At 48.0% G+C, this 15405-nt stretch overlaps 1 protein-coding gene across 2 annotated transcripts in view; it reads right to left on the reverse strand.

Annotated features, from left to right (window-relative positions):
* Nucleotides 1-12927: 12927 nt before the first annotated feature.
* The window catches only part of Kiaa0232 (KIAA0232 ortholog), a 61144-nt gene continuing 58666 nt past the window's right edge, over nt 12928-15405 (reverse strand). Inside the window, exon 9 of one of the 2 annotated variants that reach the window (XM_057771469.1) lies at nt 12928-15201. In XM_057771469.1, the coding sequence (XP_057627452.1) occupies nt 15022-15201 (180 nt within the window). In that variant the 3' untranslated portion in view covers nt 12928-15021. The remainder of the gene's footprint in view (nt 15202-15405) is intronic. The other variant, XM_057771470.1, reaches the window with a different exon arrangement.

Here is a 15405-nt window from a genome sequence, read left to right on the forward strand (position 1 = left end):
ACTGCTTTCATGGGGATCCTGGGACAGACAGATGCAGCTTTCTGTAATTTGTGGCCATAACCTCTTATAAGGAAAATGGTTATCTAGTCAGATGAAGCTCTGGGAGGGCAACCCTCTGACTTCTCAGGGAGAGAGCAGGTCCTGTAAGAAGGATGGAGAACCCTCAGTCAGGTGATGGGTGGCAGGCAAAAAAAAAAAAAAAAAACTTGTTAGGACCCTCTAACCTCCCTTTCAGAGATACAGAGATCTCATTTCCTGAATCATAACCCCCAAACCCCATGAATCCACCAATGCCTGAGCTGGAGGAATGAGTCACACCCGCACCTGTCTTTACCTGGAGTCATCCCTGCATTGGCTAGCTCCTCACTTCTGTGACAGAGGTTCATCTCCACAACCTACCAAGCTCACCTCAATGTCCCACATCTTACAGGGGAAGACAGGGATAGGAGGGGAAGCCGCTCAGCCCCTAGGTGTCACAGCTCTATGTCACTGTTCCCATGTCCTGCCCTGTCCCAGGCTGCTTCCCACACCACTGACTCCTGCCATGGCATGGGTACAGGAACAGCACGTTCACATGCCACACTGGGACTCTGCTGGCCCTCTACAGCTTCTTCAGTCTGAGGACCCTTGGAACCTTTCTAAAACCCAACCCTTTCCCTCTCCACTCTTTTGGGAGTGTTACCTCCTTCACCATGGAGACCACAGTTCCCATTTTGAGGACACACTGCTTGGAATTTGGATTTCTCTGGTTGGTTCTTAGAATTGTTCAAGAAAAAAGAAAGAGGCAGAATTGCTAAGGTGCGGGTGGTCAGCATCTTGAGGCCGGCCGAGAGTGCCATCCAAACAGCTGTAGGCAGCCAGAGGGGCCACTGCCACCCACCGTATCTACTGCAACCAGGGGGACTCGGACTCTGACACCAAGGCCTATCTATCAACTAGACTTTTTGTTTGTTTGTTTGTTTGTTTGTTTGTTTGATTTGGTAGTCCTGGCTGCCCTGGAACTTGCTTTGTAGATCAGGTTCTGTAGACCAGGCTGGCCTTGAACTCAGGGAATCTGTCTGCCCGAGTGCTAGATTAAAGGTACGTACCACCATGCTTTTTTTAAAAAAACTATTGTGGTTACCAGTTCCTGGCCTGCAAGAGATTTGGAGGCAAAACCCAGTGCAGCCCCATCAAAGACCACGAAGAGAGATTTATGTCTGTGAATCCCTTCAGTTTGATGACATCTTTAAAGGGGAAATCTTGACAATATCCCTTATCACCTGCAAACTCAGGTTCTACTGTAACAAGACCTCACCATAGTGTCACTTACAATAAAGATGGACAGGGCAGCTGCCCCACAATACAGGAAGATTTACTAAGTGAAGTGACATCCACAGCCACCAAGACACTCTTCAGTGATGTAACCGATGAGGAGGCATAGTCTCAAATGGTCTGTGACACTACAGTAGGGTCACCACAGCTGGTAACAGTTTACTGCTGATAACAGTAAATTTTTTTAAATGTCAGGGTCTCACGGACCTTAGTCTGGCCTCAAAGTTGCTACCTAGAAAAGATGACTTTGAACTGATTCCCCTGCCTCTGCCCCCAGTACTGTGGTTACAGGAGTGCCTGCCACTCCTGCTCCAACTGCGTATTTCAAAGCAGTTAATTGGCAGGACTTGGCCACCAATCCAGAGGCATGATAGGTGTCCGAGGTGATGGTTTGACCCCTGTATAACTGTCAAATGTTTGTCAGTGTGCTTTGAGAATTCTCAGTGCCCATGTGTAACAATGTAACACCGACAAAGCCCAGGCCAGATTTTTTTACAAATCTGAATGCAGTACAGAGAAAGGGTTTTAAAGACTGAGGCTGGCTATGACCAAAGGCTATGGACACACACACTATCCCTAGGGATGAGAGAAGACAGAAAGAGCCTGGGGGACAGCTCAGTGACCTGAGTCCAGTTCCAAGCATGAGGGAGAAGAAAAAAACAGCAGACTGTGTGCCTGGCCACATCTGAGTGTCTTGGTCTGCTCATGTGTTGTAACCTTTAAACTTCCCCATGACGTGTGCTGGTTCACCAGGAAGCAGTGTTTATGTCTCACACAGCCACCAGGGGCCATGAGAATGAAGCACTCAGCCCATCACACCAGAGCCTTGAGCTAAGTAAGCCCAGCCTTGTGCGCATTATAGGAACAGGAAAACACCTACCCAAGAAGCTTTCATTCCTATAAGCCTAAGAGCACTAGCTGCCATTGGGATTGAGGACCATCAGAGGGACTGCTGGGCTATGAGACTCCACACTCAGTCATCCCAGAAGGGCAGTGGTGCTCACAAGTCATTTAAGAGCCTTGATCCAGGCAAACCTGGCTCATAACCCAAGGTCAGTCATCTCCTGTGCATCCCAAGGAATTGACAGAAGAATAAGTCACAACAGAAGGAATGGGTGCCCCTAAAGCCTTACCTCATGGCCTGGGGCAGGTCAGGGATCAGGGAGAGAGACGCCTGTGCAGATTGCCTGTGGCCCAGCTCAGTGTTTCCTAAGCAGTAGCCATGCTGTAAGCCTGCAGGCTCAAGACTCTAGCTAAGAATGGGGCTCTGTGCCACAGCACACCGAAATGGAATTTTCCAAACAGCTTTGTTTTTAAAAGCATCACCCAGTTGCCTGCTGCTGCCAAGCATTGAGAGTAAAGCCCAATTTAGATGTGTGCAGGAAGCAGGTCTCATGTGGAACACCATGGAAGTAAAGGGGTGGGAGGAGACAAAGGCCCAGCTCCCATCACCACCCCCTAGGCTTTGTTCGCCAGTCCAAATCACCCCACACACCCTCCAGATTCACAGGGATACACAGGGCTCCCTTGCACCTGCTCATACCTCCCCAACCTCCCTCCTCCCCGGGTCCTGTCTCCTTAAATGATTTGTGCAGGTTGTCACCAGGTGCTGACACTCTCAGAAAACCAGCCCTGGCTGTCCCACCACCTACCTCCTGTCCGGAAGGGTACCCCCAAAGGCCCTCTGCCTGCTCTACCTGGCACCTGGTGTATGTGGAGCCTCCTTCTGACTCCCAGGCAGGAAACCAAGGCTCCGTGGGGAACCCTCCACCTAAGGATGCCTGAAAGCAGGGTCCTGGGATTCAGAGGCTCCCAGAAAGCAAACAGGCTTTGGTAGTTGGTGGGCAGTGCCTGGCTGAGCAGATGCCTGTCATGTCCTAGGCAGGAATCCCAGCTCTGGAATTGTGTGTGTGATGTTGGACAAGTTACTCAGACTCTCTGAACCTCTGCTTTCTCTTTTAGAAGGGAGGCCTCTCCTGTCTCAGTTTGGGGGTGTGGCTTGACATCACTCAGAGGATGTGGTCAGTGGGTGCTGCCATTCTTCATGACCCTCTATCTGCCCTACCTACCTATTCCAACCTCTCCCCTTCCTCCCCCACCTCAACCTCAAACCTCTCCAACACACTCCAGATGTTTTACCTGCCAATATCCCAGATCCACCCTGCCTATACATACCCACAACTGGCTCCATCCTGTAGAAAGAGAATTGGGGTGCAAATGTTCTTGAGGTTCTTCTTGCCTCCTCTTTCCATGGATGCTGCCCCTCATCTTTAGGGAAAGATCAGACTTCAACTCCTCCAACTCTTAGGTCTCAGGCCTGAGCCAGCTGAAGCCAACTGACCTCCCTCCCTGACTACTGCCACTGCTTTCCTCCCTCCCGTTCACCTCTGTGCCAGGCACTGTATTTAATACTGGAGATAAGAGAATGAGCAAGGGCCTGGGCTCCTCTCTGCTCTCCACTCTCAGAACCTCTTGGCAGCACTGGCCACGTTGCCCTCAGGGTTGCATGCTTACCTGGGGCACAAGAGAAGGGCAAATGACTTCTGTGTTTTGAGACAGGTTCTTCCTGAGTAACCCAGGCTGGACTAGAACTTGCCACCTTCTTACTTCAGCCTTCTGAGTGCTGAGTTTATAGGCATGTGTCACTGTGCCCTACTTTGGCCTTGTTTTAATGGAAAATGGAGCTCTGGAGGTCATGTCTTGGAAGGGTAAAGAACAGCCAGCCTGAGGAACACGGTGGGATAGTAGCCAGTCTTCTGGAAGGCCTTCCTTGTGTTTATGTCCCAATAGTATCAGGGAGGAGGACAGCCAGACCTAGAGAACAGCCCATCTCCAAGAAGCTTCTACTCCAAGTCCAGCCACCCCATGGCCTCCAGAATGTTTCCTGGGCCCCCAACTGTGGCCTTTCCTATGACCCTAGATAACTAAGGTTCATTGCACCCCTAAAGCATCTCCACCCCAGCCTCAGCCAGCCCTGTTCATACAGCCTGGCCCATCTCCCCACCAGCCCCTGCCTTTGACACTCTTGAGGGGTGAAGGCTTAGACATGGCAGATCCAGTTATTACTATGGGGTCTGTGTACCAGTGTACCTCCCTGTGTGCCCCCCCAAGTGGCTTCAGTCAGAAATATTCACCAAGTGACCACATCCTCCTCCTCTTTTAAACTCCAGAACAGGTGGTCAGGCAGAGGTGGTGAATGCCTTTAATCCCAGGACTCAGAGGAGGGAGAGGCAGGTGGTCTCTGAGTTTAAGGCCAGTCTGGTCTACACAGAGTTCCAACATAGCCAGGAATACACAAAGAAACCCTGACTCAAAAAACAAAACCTCCCAAACATGGGAAGATACGTACCCAAAAGCCACACCTAGGGCATCAAGTCCTGGCCTCTGGCTTTCTCCCAGGATGTCCCTTTCCTATCCTCCAGGCTGTACTAGCTGTCCCAGGCCCTCAAACAGTAGCTTCTCTATTGTGTCTCCTTGCCTCTATCTGTGGAAAGAGTAAAGTAAAATAATGGAGGATCTCTTCCTTCAGCTATGAAGTCTCACTTCCAGACACCCAAAACCCAGGGGACCTAGCCCTCTTGAGATCCAATAAACAAAAACTAACCTTACCCTAAGGGGGACCAGAGAAGGTAGACCTAATGCCAAGCACAGTCTGGCCTAGGTGCAGGAAGGTAAGAGAAAGAGCCATTCTCTTGGTCTTCTTCTCAGAGTCCTGAAAATAAGAGAAGAGGCTGGTAACCCCCAGGACTGGCACTGTTGGAAGCTCCTGCCTGGTACCAGGGTTACCGATTAATGCCAGCTTCTGCTTTTCAGCCTGAAGCTGCACATTCACCCCAAGAGGAGAGAAACACACTGAGGCTCCCTCATAACATCCCTCTCCCATCCCTCGGTCCAGCTTCCAGAAAGAGCCATCGTCAGCCATCGTCAGCGCGTGTGCCAACTGGATACTGCTCAGCTGCCCACGGCAGTGATTACTGAAGGGCATGGCTGTCCTCTGCAGGGCCTGGAGACACCAGAAAGCCATTGGCTTGGCTTCCCACTTACCACCAGCAGGTGTTAGCACTGCTCTAGTAAACAGACTATTGTGACACGGAGGTCACCACCTTGTACAAGGTCATACAGCCAGAGAGGTGGGCCCATGCTGAGTCCAGAGCCAACCTGTGGGACCTTCACCGATGTTAGGGTCATCCCAAGGCCCAGGCCCTCTATTCACAGGCCGGTTCTTTTCAGGGCTGACGTAATGGTTCTGTGGGTAAGAGTGCTGCTGCCAAGCCAGACAACACACGCCTTTATCACCGCCCCATTTTCTGATGCCTCACATTGGAAATAGGAGGGAGAAACACAGATGGAAAAGTTATCAATAAAAATGAAATTTCTTTGTTAATACTAAAGAAATCAAGTCAAGAGAGTGTGAAGGAGGGGACCTTACCCACAATGTCTTGAAAGAACTATATTACCAATTAGCCAGGCAAGCCTCAGGCCACAGGAAGCACAGTGCAGAGCTGCTGCCAGCAACCTTCCACAGGTAGTGCTTCTGACCCACAATGGCCCGTCCACCCTGGGACGCTCATCAGTGTTTCAACTGAGTATTCTACCTCCTCAACCCTCTCTTCACCTCAATGTCTTTGAATCTCCCTCTTAGATGCCCATGCTGTGCATGATCCCTATGGCAGTGACTGGCAAGCTCGGGTACCAAGATTCTTTGGGGAGCCTATCCATTACTTAAGGTGACACTGTCCCAGCTAGTGAAGCAGCAATGGGAGGACCTGTGTGTAGAGCTGAGGCAAAGAAGTCAGGTCAGAATAGAGCTCTGCTCACCTCTGAAGGTTACACGTTTTCATTTTGCCTGAACTCTTCCTGAACACATCTCAGGAGCTACCAGTTCCCAGTAAACGTTTCTGCTTCTTCCACACAGTTCCGAAGGACAATCCCAACAAACACTGTCAGCGTATCTAAGGACATGGGCAGTCCTTTGTCTTCTGAGATCCCAGTCACCCTTCTCCTCCTTTCTCCTGCTCTTCCTCCTCACTCTTCTTTTTTTTCTTCCCCTCTTCTCTTTTCTTTTTTGGTTCTGGAGACTAGGCCTGAACCCTTTATTATTATTATTTTTAAAATATTTTTGTATTTTAAAAAATGTTTTATTATTTTTAACTATGTGTGTATGTGTGGTTTTGCTCATGTGAGTGCAGGTGCCCCCAGGAAGCCAGAGGGTCAGATATCCGAGAGCTGCAGTTTCAGATGATTGTGAGTCACCTGATGTGGGAGTTGAGAACTGAACTTGGGTCGTCTGGAAGAATAGCAAGGACTCTTGATCTCTGAGATCTCTCTCTGGTCCCAATATTTTTTATTTTTAATACTCTGTTTTGCTAAGTTGCCCAAGAAGGTTTGCTCATGGGATCCTCTTGCTATTCAGCTTTCAGCTGTCTCCCTCCTTCTCACCCTCTCCTTCTCTCTCTGGAGACAGGGTGGCATCAGTTACTTTTCTATTGCTCTTATAAACACCAGGACCAAAAGCAATGTAAGGACAAGTTCAGCTTATGGTTCTAGAAACCCATAATGGCAGGGGGTTGGGGTAGGAGTGGGGAGACACAGCAGCAGGCAGCTGGAGCAAAAAGCTGAGCGACTGCATCTCAACCACTCAAGAAGCAAACAGAGCAGAGTGGAGGTATAGAGAGGCTATAAACTCTTAAAACTAATCCCTCAGGACCTGTGAAACCAGCAGCTGCCCAGGACACAACATGCAGGACACTTGTCTGGTGGACTGGGTGGCTAAGTCCTGTGGGCCTGAATGCGGGGTATACATTTTCCCCATTAATTCTCTCATATCCCCCCATGATATGAGGATACAACAGCTTCTCTCCCCCCAGTTGTTGCCTTCACAGAGCCTGAGGAATTGGCTAGTGCACAACAAAGAATCTGCTGGAACTTTTGTAGGCATTTCCTTCCTCCCCCACCTGAGCTAAGATTCCCTACTCAACATGAGGACTGTGAGAGAATGCAAAAGCACTTCATGAGCTGGTCACTCCTACTCTTTTCTTCTTTCTTTCCCTCACTGCAGCCAGAAACATCCAGGACTCCAAGACTGAATTCTGAGAAATTCCAGACCTCAGGGAACCACATCAATAAGGCAGTGATGAGTGCTCCCAGTAGGTAAAAGCTGCAAGGATGAGGTGGGAGGCACTGAGATCAGCTCCAGAGTGTGCCCGCTGCACCATCCCCATCTCATTGGCACCCCTGCTCTTCCCAGTGGTTGGCACTCCACTCGCTATCCTGCTGCAGGAAAACTTGGGGAGAGTGAACATGACCAGAGACACATCAGGGTGCCCTGAGGTCTGAGTGCGCAAGCAGCTGGTGGTTATCATCGGTTTGCAGCTTGTTGTAGAATCTCATGGTGGTTTGGCATCAGTAACCACAAGGAACCAGATCCCAAGTCCAGTCACAGAGAGTCATCAGACCCTTACCAAGAGGGCCTGCCTACTCACTCCACAGGAGGGTCTACTCTACCAGCTCTTCAGACTGGGGTTGTGGCAGGGTCCAGATTCTCTTAACCTCACCATCTCAGCAGAGGGGGGAGGCACCTCATTTATCACGCAGCCAGTCAGCACTGTCCTTTCTGCATTTTCTCAGCAAATAGTAATCCTGGGATGGTATCCTTGAGTTCACAGCCTGTGTTCACTGCACAAGCAAGGTTCTCTGAGCCCTTACCGGTGACCTACACCCCAGTTCCTTGCTGGCAATGGTGGAACACTTTCCAGCTTGGAGTTTTCTGGTATGGGGATATAGCCCTGTGCTTGCGACTCTAGTAAGCCACCTCAGATCCCCAGTATCAGAACTTGGGGAACAATGGAAGGCTCCAAGTTGTACATGCTAAGTGGGGCACTGGTGAGAACATGGGGTACAGGAAAGGAACATTGCTGACCCCTGGGATGAAGGAGTGTAAGAAGGGCAAGGAGTGCTTGGGATCCTGTAGACCCTGCCAAGGTAAGGGGAAGCTTCTGTTGCAAGTGGCAGGGGTGGGGGCTAATAGGGCAGGGCTTTCCCATCATGCCATTCCTGGTGACATCACAGCAGAATGGCTGGAGCACCCTATGACATTGGCTCCTGGTCTTTGGCTTGTCCTGAAGATCAATAGCCTTGGAGGCTTTGTTAAGTGCCTCTCAAATAACCTTCAAGACACTCTGGAAGGGGACATTGTCTCCATGTGTCAAAGGGCCTGTGGGGATATAAGGCCTTCCCCATCCCTGGGGCTCAAAGTGGTACCTGGATGGTGGTACAGGTACCAGGCTGTGCCATTCACTCTCCATAGTGGCATGGTGTTCTGAGCTCCTCATCCTGGCTCTGCTGTGCATACTTCCTGTTACCTTAACCCCCCCTCCCCCCACCTTCCAGCCCAGTCACCACTCAGAATCAGGGACAACCAGAGGAGCCACTATGTATGGCCTGTCATCATTGCTACATAACCTCTGTAGGGGCTGACCCGTCAGCTTTGTGGGCTCTGTAGAGACTGAGGGCATAGCTCTTCAGGTGGTTTGAAGTTACAGACCTCAGAAGTACCCTGGAAAGATTGTTACCAGAGAAAACAAGGCAGTGCAGGTGTCTGTGAGTCCCTCCTGCTGCCCACTCATGTGACAATTTGCCCTCCACAGTTCTGTTATGAGCAGTTTCCTCTCAAAGAACCAGCAGCCCATAGGAACTTGGTACAGTCCTCTGATGCAGCACTATCTCGGTAATCTTTGTGATTTGCTGTGTAGTGTGAATGGACTGGTTTAAGCCTGACGAGACTACTAGACCTGTGGATACAACACTGGGCTCACACAAACATGCAGCTTGGGGTGACTGAACCAGACTCTTAGGGACAACATCCTCGTAAATAGGCAGGAACACTTACGGGAATCAGAAAAGGGCTGCCTGCAGAAACTGGCCGATCCCCTCACACACTGTATAAACTGGAATGAAGCAGCTTTGGCTTGTCAAATGTACAGACGCTATAGAGTCCAGCATTGAAATGACCAGGTACAAGACCTTGAGTAAGCACCTAGTAGCCTCATCACGCCTTAGTCTTCTTGGCTACATGGTGTGCTTATGCCTGGAACACCGATTCCCACACTAGCTGGTGCAAATGGTGCCACTTGAAGCAGTTGGTGACCAGCCTGACCACGAGGCAACTACTCTGAAACTGCTCAAGAGCCTGAAGTGCAAGGCAGTGCTGAGCCAGCAGGGCTTTCTGGTCTTGGTGCTTTCAGCAGTGCCAACCTGGGCAGGCATGTGATGAGCAACTTTCAAGAGCTGGACCTTACTTTCTGTTCCCAGACTCCTGGACAGAAACAGGTTGCAGGGAGCTGTAACTGGCAACTTACCACGTGTCTAGAACCCACCAGGTAATGCTTAGTGTCAGAGACAATAGCATCGGTGGCCACATGCTCTCTGAACACTGGGCCAGAATGGTCACACCCCCCAAGGGCAGGTGCAGGTGAAGGCTGGTTAGTTGCTGCTCAGCACTGTCCCTGCTCTTGCAGGTGGGGCCATCTGTGAAGTACTTTGCCTGCCAGTCTATAAAGAACCCCACAAAAAAGCGGAGCGGGTAGTCAGCATAGTCAGTGGACACATCTATGCTGCAAGTCAACAGGGAAAGGGGCTTAGCCATGTTGCAGAGTGTGCCTGCTGGACACCCAGAAGGATATCATGCCTAGCTGACCCCCCAAACCACCACACACCTGAGGCATGCTGAGGAAGACACAGTTGCCATGACTCAGGACAGTTTAGATTTATTTATTTATTATGTATACAACATGCCAGAAGAGGCACCAGATCTCATTCTAGATGGCTGTGAGCCACCATGTGGTTGCTGGGAATTGAACTCAGGACCTCTGGAAGAGCAGTCAGTGCTCTTAACCTCTGAGCCATCTCTCCGGCCCAACTCAGGACACTTTAGTAGAGACCCTTCCCATCCAAGCCCAGGAAGAGCTGCGTGGTTCAGTGCCCGAAGTTGGTCACAAAGGGGTCACTATAAAGCCAGGGGCTTTATAAAATCGTGGCAGGGTGGCTGAGGAGGAGTTGGGAAACCATGAAGCCTCTACTCAGAGGTAAAGGCAGGTCTAAGAAGTTCAAGATCAGTGTGGGCTACAGGAGACCCTGTCAAAGATCAAAGAAACAAAAAGGAACCTTCTACATCAGTCAGTGAGGAGCCTGTTCAATCTTCAGTGGGTCACACTGTGAAGTTTCAGCTCTGACTGCAGACACACAGGGATTCCCAAATTGCAGAGCAGGCTAGGCAGTCTGTAGCATTACTGTTCTCACATGGGCACACAGACCTGTAGATAGGTGTCTACAGGAACATGCATAACCTGTGAGGTTTCCTTCATACTTCTTCAGACAATGACTTTTTGTTTACTGTTATTGTATATACATGTATTTGTATATTTGTCAATGGCCATGTCAGAGGAGCAGTGGGTGGTAACTGACTTCAGGGAGGTCAGCCTACCAGGAAGCAAAGCTCTGATGGATGAATTTCAGATAGGCAAGGTCCCAAGGGCTTGGGTCCCCGGATGTCCCTTGCTGTTCCGGTGCCTTTACGTGTTTGCCACTGCCATTTTTCTCTGGTATCTGGCGTAGTTGAATGGGCACGGGGAGATCCCTACTGCCTTTAATGTAGTGTGATTATTTCAATAGAAATATCCCAGTATACCGGGCATTTTTATCTGTGCGCCATCATAAAGATGATTTCTTCCTAAGCTATATTGTTTAACTGATGGAATGATTTTATATAATAGTAGTGTTAGTTTAAGTAGGATGTTGATGACTGAGGGTCTTTAACAAATAAAGTAATGGATTATGATAGAGGTTGGTTTAGTGGGAAAACTAATATAGGTAAAAGCAAGACATAGTGTTGCCCCCGCCCCTGATAAAGTGGGGGCTGCAGGGGACAGAAAATTAGAATAAAGAAATGTCACACAGCTAGTTTCTTTTTTTAAAAAAAAAATATTTATTATGTATACAATATTTTGTCTGCATGTGTGCCTGCAGACCCCATTACAGATGGTTGTGAGCCACCATGTGGTTGCTGGGAATTGAACTCAGGACCTTTGGAAGAGCAGGCAATGCTGTTAACCTCTGAGCCATCTCTCCAGCCCCCAGCTAGTTTCTCTTGAGAAACCATATACTCTGTGGCTTAAGATAATGATTAAGGAAAACAACTAAGTGCCAGAAGCCCAGCTAGCTCAAGTTCTTTTAATCTTAATGTTGGGAGATGTGTTCACGGGTTTCGGTGTGCATCATAACTAAAACAAAGCTTTAAATAATGACTTAAGGTCAGGTTACAATGTTTTTGTTAATAGTTTTGAGGTGAAAACCCTTGAGGAACAAACTGAAATTTAGAAAGTCACATAGTTGAGAGATTTGTTGAGTTCAGGGAACAAGAACAATGACAGCCTGGCTACTGCGTGCTGACATACCTTTCTTGCTAGGATGGGTTTATGATCAAGGGTGATGATTAATTACTTGTACCCATTTCTTCCTTCAGCTTCCTGATATAAAAAACTGCTGATAAATGGGTATGTACTCTGAGGATTTAAAGTAGAGCTGTGTTTCACATATAAAAGTTTATGTTTGTGATTCTTTTAAGATTCCTTATGAGATTACCTTTGGAGATAAGTAATAAAGTAACTGATCCTTCCTTTGTAACTGCAAAATGCAGCCTGCCAGTAAAAGAATTGGCTGAGGAAAATTACTTGCCTGCTCACACTCTGTTAATATATAACAAGTTGCTTTGATATGAATATATGTGGATTCTTGGGATAATTTTTCATCTACAGTATGTAGAATTTTCAAATATGTAAGGGAAATATTTTTACCTGTATTCATTATAATCATTCACTTGAAAAGTAGAATGTAACCATATTGTAATTTTTATATTGCTTGAACGATTTTGTTGGGATATATAAGCTGTAAAGGAAAAATAAAGGAGAACAGAGACAAAAGATGATAGAAAGGTCCTAAGAGTATGTGTGTTTTGCCCTTTTTTGCCAGTCCCAGAGAGTTAAGCTTCACTTAACTTTCAGAGAGAAAGGTCAAATTGAGTAATTACTCTGCCAGCTCCATGGCTGTCCTCCAATCCTTGAGTTGCTAGAGGCTGGTCCTCAAAGTAGTGGTATGTATTACTGTGTATATATACATACATACATATATTTGTGACTGCAGTGCACAGCACACATTCAGAAGTGAGAAGACAACTTTGTAGGGCTGTCCTTTCTTTCCACCTTTCTGTGGATTCTGAGATTGTACAGTAAGCACCTTTTCCCGCTGAGTCATCTTGCTGACTTCTGTGTACAATGAACACCATTCACATTAACATGTGAAGACAATTTTCTCCTCCCAGAATAAAACACAATGGAGAAGACTTGTCTAACAGGGAGGGACAGGGTCACCCCCAACTGTTGGGGATGTGGGTCAGCTGGGTGCCCAACAGGCCACACACTTTCTTTCCCAGCTCTGGGGAGTTGCTCTGAGAGAATGACTGCCCTCAGGAGGATGGGTTCTGGCTTTCTCTTGTTCTTCTCAGTTAAGAAGAGGCTGCTTCTTCACTTAAAAAACTCACTGATAAATAAAAACAACAAACATTTTTGAAATTTTTATTTGGTGTTAACTCCACAAGAAAACAAAACAAAACAAAAAAAAATCAGTTACTCTGGTGTACGTGAAATCAGAACAATACAACCACGGAAAAAAATCTCAGCCCAGGAATGGAGCTGATACTTCAGTGCTACGAATATGCAACGCGCTTCATACCACAGTGCGTTTCAGCGTTTGCCAACTTTTTTTTAATGCTTTTTTTGTGATCATCCATTCACGAAACTAAAACCACACTTCAATTCTGTGCCAAAGCCTCTGAGCTTCAGCCACTTAACTACAAAAAGAAACCAAATACAGAATCTATTCATCCCTTTGCCTTTGATGACCCACCGCACCCCCTGTGGTGGAGGAGCTAGGTGTCTTTGCCACCTGGAGCCCTTTCCAGATGAACACTAGCTGTCCAGGTCATTCAAGCTCACGGTTGAGTATGAAATCCATTTGGTCATAGCAACAATTTCTAGGGTAATTGTGACTGCATTGATTTTAGGAATTTACAACTTTCAATCCTTTTTGCTTTTGATGATAGGTTATATTTCAGTGCAGATGTTAATCAAATTTTAGGAAGCTCCAGAAGAAAAAAAATACATAAAACTTATCTGATGTCTGTAAATAAATAAGAGCAACATGAAACCTTCCACATGCACACACGCGCACACACAAGCCACTGTAAAGTGTCAGAAGATGTGCTGTATGAAAACAAATCCTAAAGTGGCAAGATGCCCCCTCCAGCAAGCCAGGCTTCCCATGGTGAGGATGCACAGAACTGCGGTGACTGCACAGCCTCCATGATATTTTCTGTGTTCCTGAGAAACAGGCAACAAACTCAAGTACTTCCAAAAAGGCCTCAGAGGCAGCCACCCATGTACCCAGTGCCGCCCACTTACTGGTGAGGCCAGCTTGGCTAAATCAGACCTCTTGGCTACTTCATGTCACAGACACGGTGTTTTTAAAAACAAGTTGATTAAAAGAGAAAAATAATTTTAGATGTTCAGGCTTTGCACAATTGGCCCTCCTGGTGCCTGTGGCAGTGCTGCAGGAGAGAGCTCGAAGAGGTGATGAACACACTTAGATGCATCTGTGTGAGGCACGCCTCCTGCCCGCTTCACCGAGTCACATGAGGCAATGATCAGAACAGCAATCACACAGGTATGTGGGAAATTCCTCTACCCACCCCAGCCCACCGCAAGCAGAACTTGCCCAGAACATTCTCTCAAACACAAAATGAGATACAAGCTACACTACATCACAGCCACGAGAGCAGCTAGCTGTAGCAGCCAAAGATTTCTTAGGGGTCACTGTCTGTCAGATGTTTTTAAGTTCATTTGGAGACTTCAGTTCAATGTCATCACCAGAACATAATTTGCAGGTAAGGTCCTAACTAAGTGCTGGAGAGGCAGCTCAGACCACCTCGCAGCATCCTCTATGGATGCACGACAGTAGCAGAACTTACCCCATCCACCCCATGCCTCAAATCCTTGGCTTCTTCAGCTAGCAAGAAAGTCACAAGCCACAGTATCTTCCATGGTACTTTAGGGAATCCTAAGAGAGAGCACAGTATTCTGTAAGTCTCTAAAGCACACCCTTGTTTTCCTACAGCAATGTCCATGAGATCTTCCAAATGAGCCTGCAGATGAGTCACCATGCTTCCCTCCTCCTTCAGCAAGGCCCTGACCCACTGCAGGGGAGGACTGATCTCCTGGCTCAGAGAACAGAGCTGGAGTCTCTGGACGGTGGCAGTTGTTGCCACAGTGCTGACAAGGTGATGGCGACACTGCCGCCAGAGGGAGGCCTGCAGCTGCGATGCAGAAGCGGACGCACTAGGACAAGCACATGCACACCCATTCCTCACTGGACAGCACAGTCTAGTCTACTTCAGAGAGCAAGAACTTAACAGCTTGGAAACAAATCTTCAACAGGACAGCCGTTCCCAACGCTAAAATAAGCAAGAAGAGAAAGGTAATCACTGATGCAGATCAGTTGATCGAAGAAGAAACCTAAGTTGCTGCTTTAGACTAACAGGCCTCACAGAAGGCAATTTCCCATCACAGCGTTTTCAATGACTGGTACTACTCTGCAGGGTCAGAGATGTGTTCGGGAGAAGAGCTCCTCTGTGCTGGGGCCCACCCATTCTCCACCGGCTTCGGAGCCTGTGTCACCCGTGTCAGAGCTGGCGCTGGAACACATCTTCCTGTGGAGGCCATTTGGTTTTGCCTCAGAACCTCTCTCTCCTGTGCATCTTGCTTCATAAACAGAAGACACCTACAATTCAAAAACAATTTTCAATACACAAAAAATTAGACAGACACACACACACACCCTTCTGCCTCAAGGGCTGATTCTATTCACAGACAGAGATAAATTAGCAATCACTGATGTGTCCTATGGAGAGCAAAAAGATATGAAGTCACACTGTTTTAGAGGAAACCTCTTCTCCCTTGTCCTTAAAGGGTCCAACTCTAATTC

Source organism: Chionomys nivalis, chromosome 6 (assembly GCF_950005125.1).
Source record: "Chionomys nivalis chromosome 6, mChiNiv1.1, whole genome shotgun sequence".
NCBI lineage: Eukaryota > Metazoa > Chordata > Mammalia > Rodentia > Cricetidae > Chionomys > Chionomys nivalis.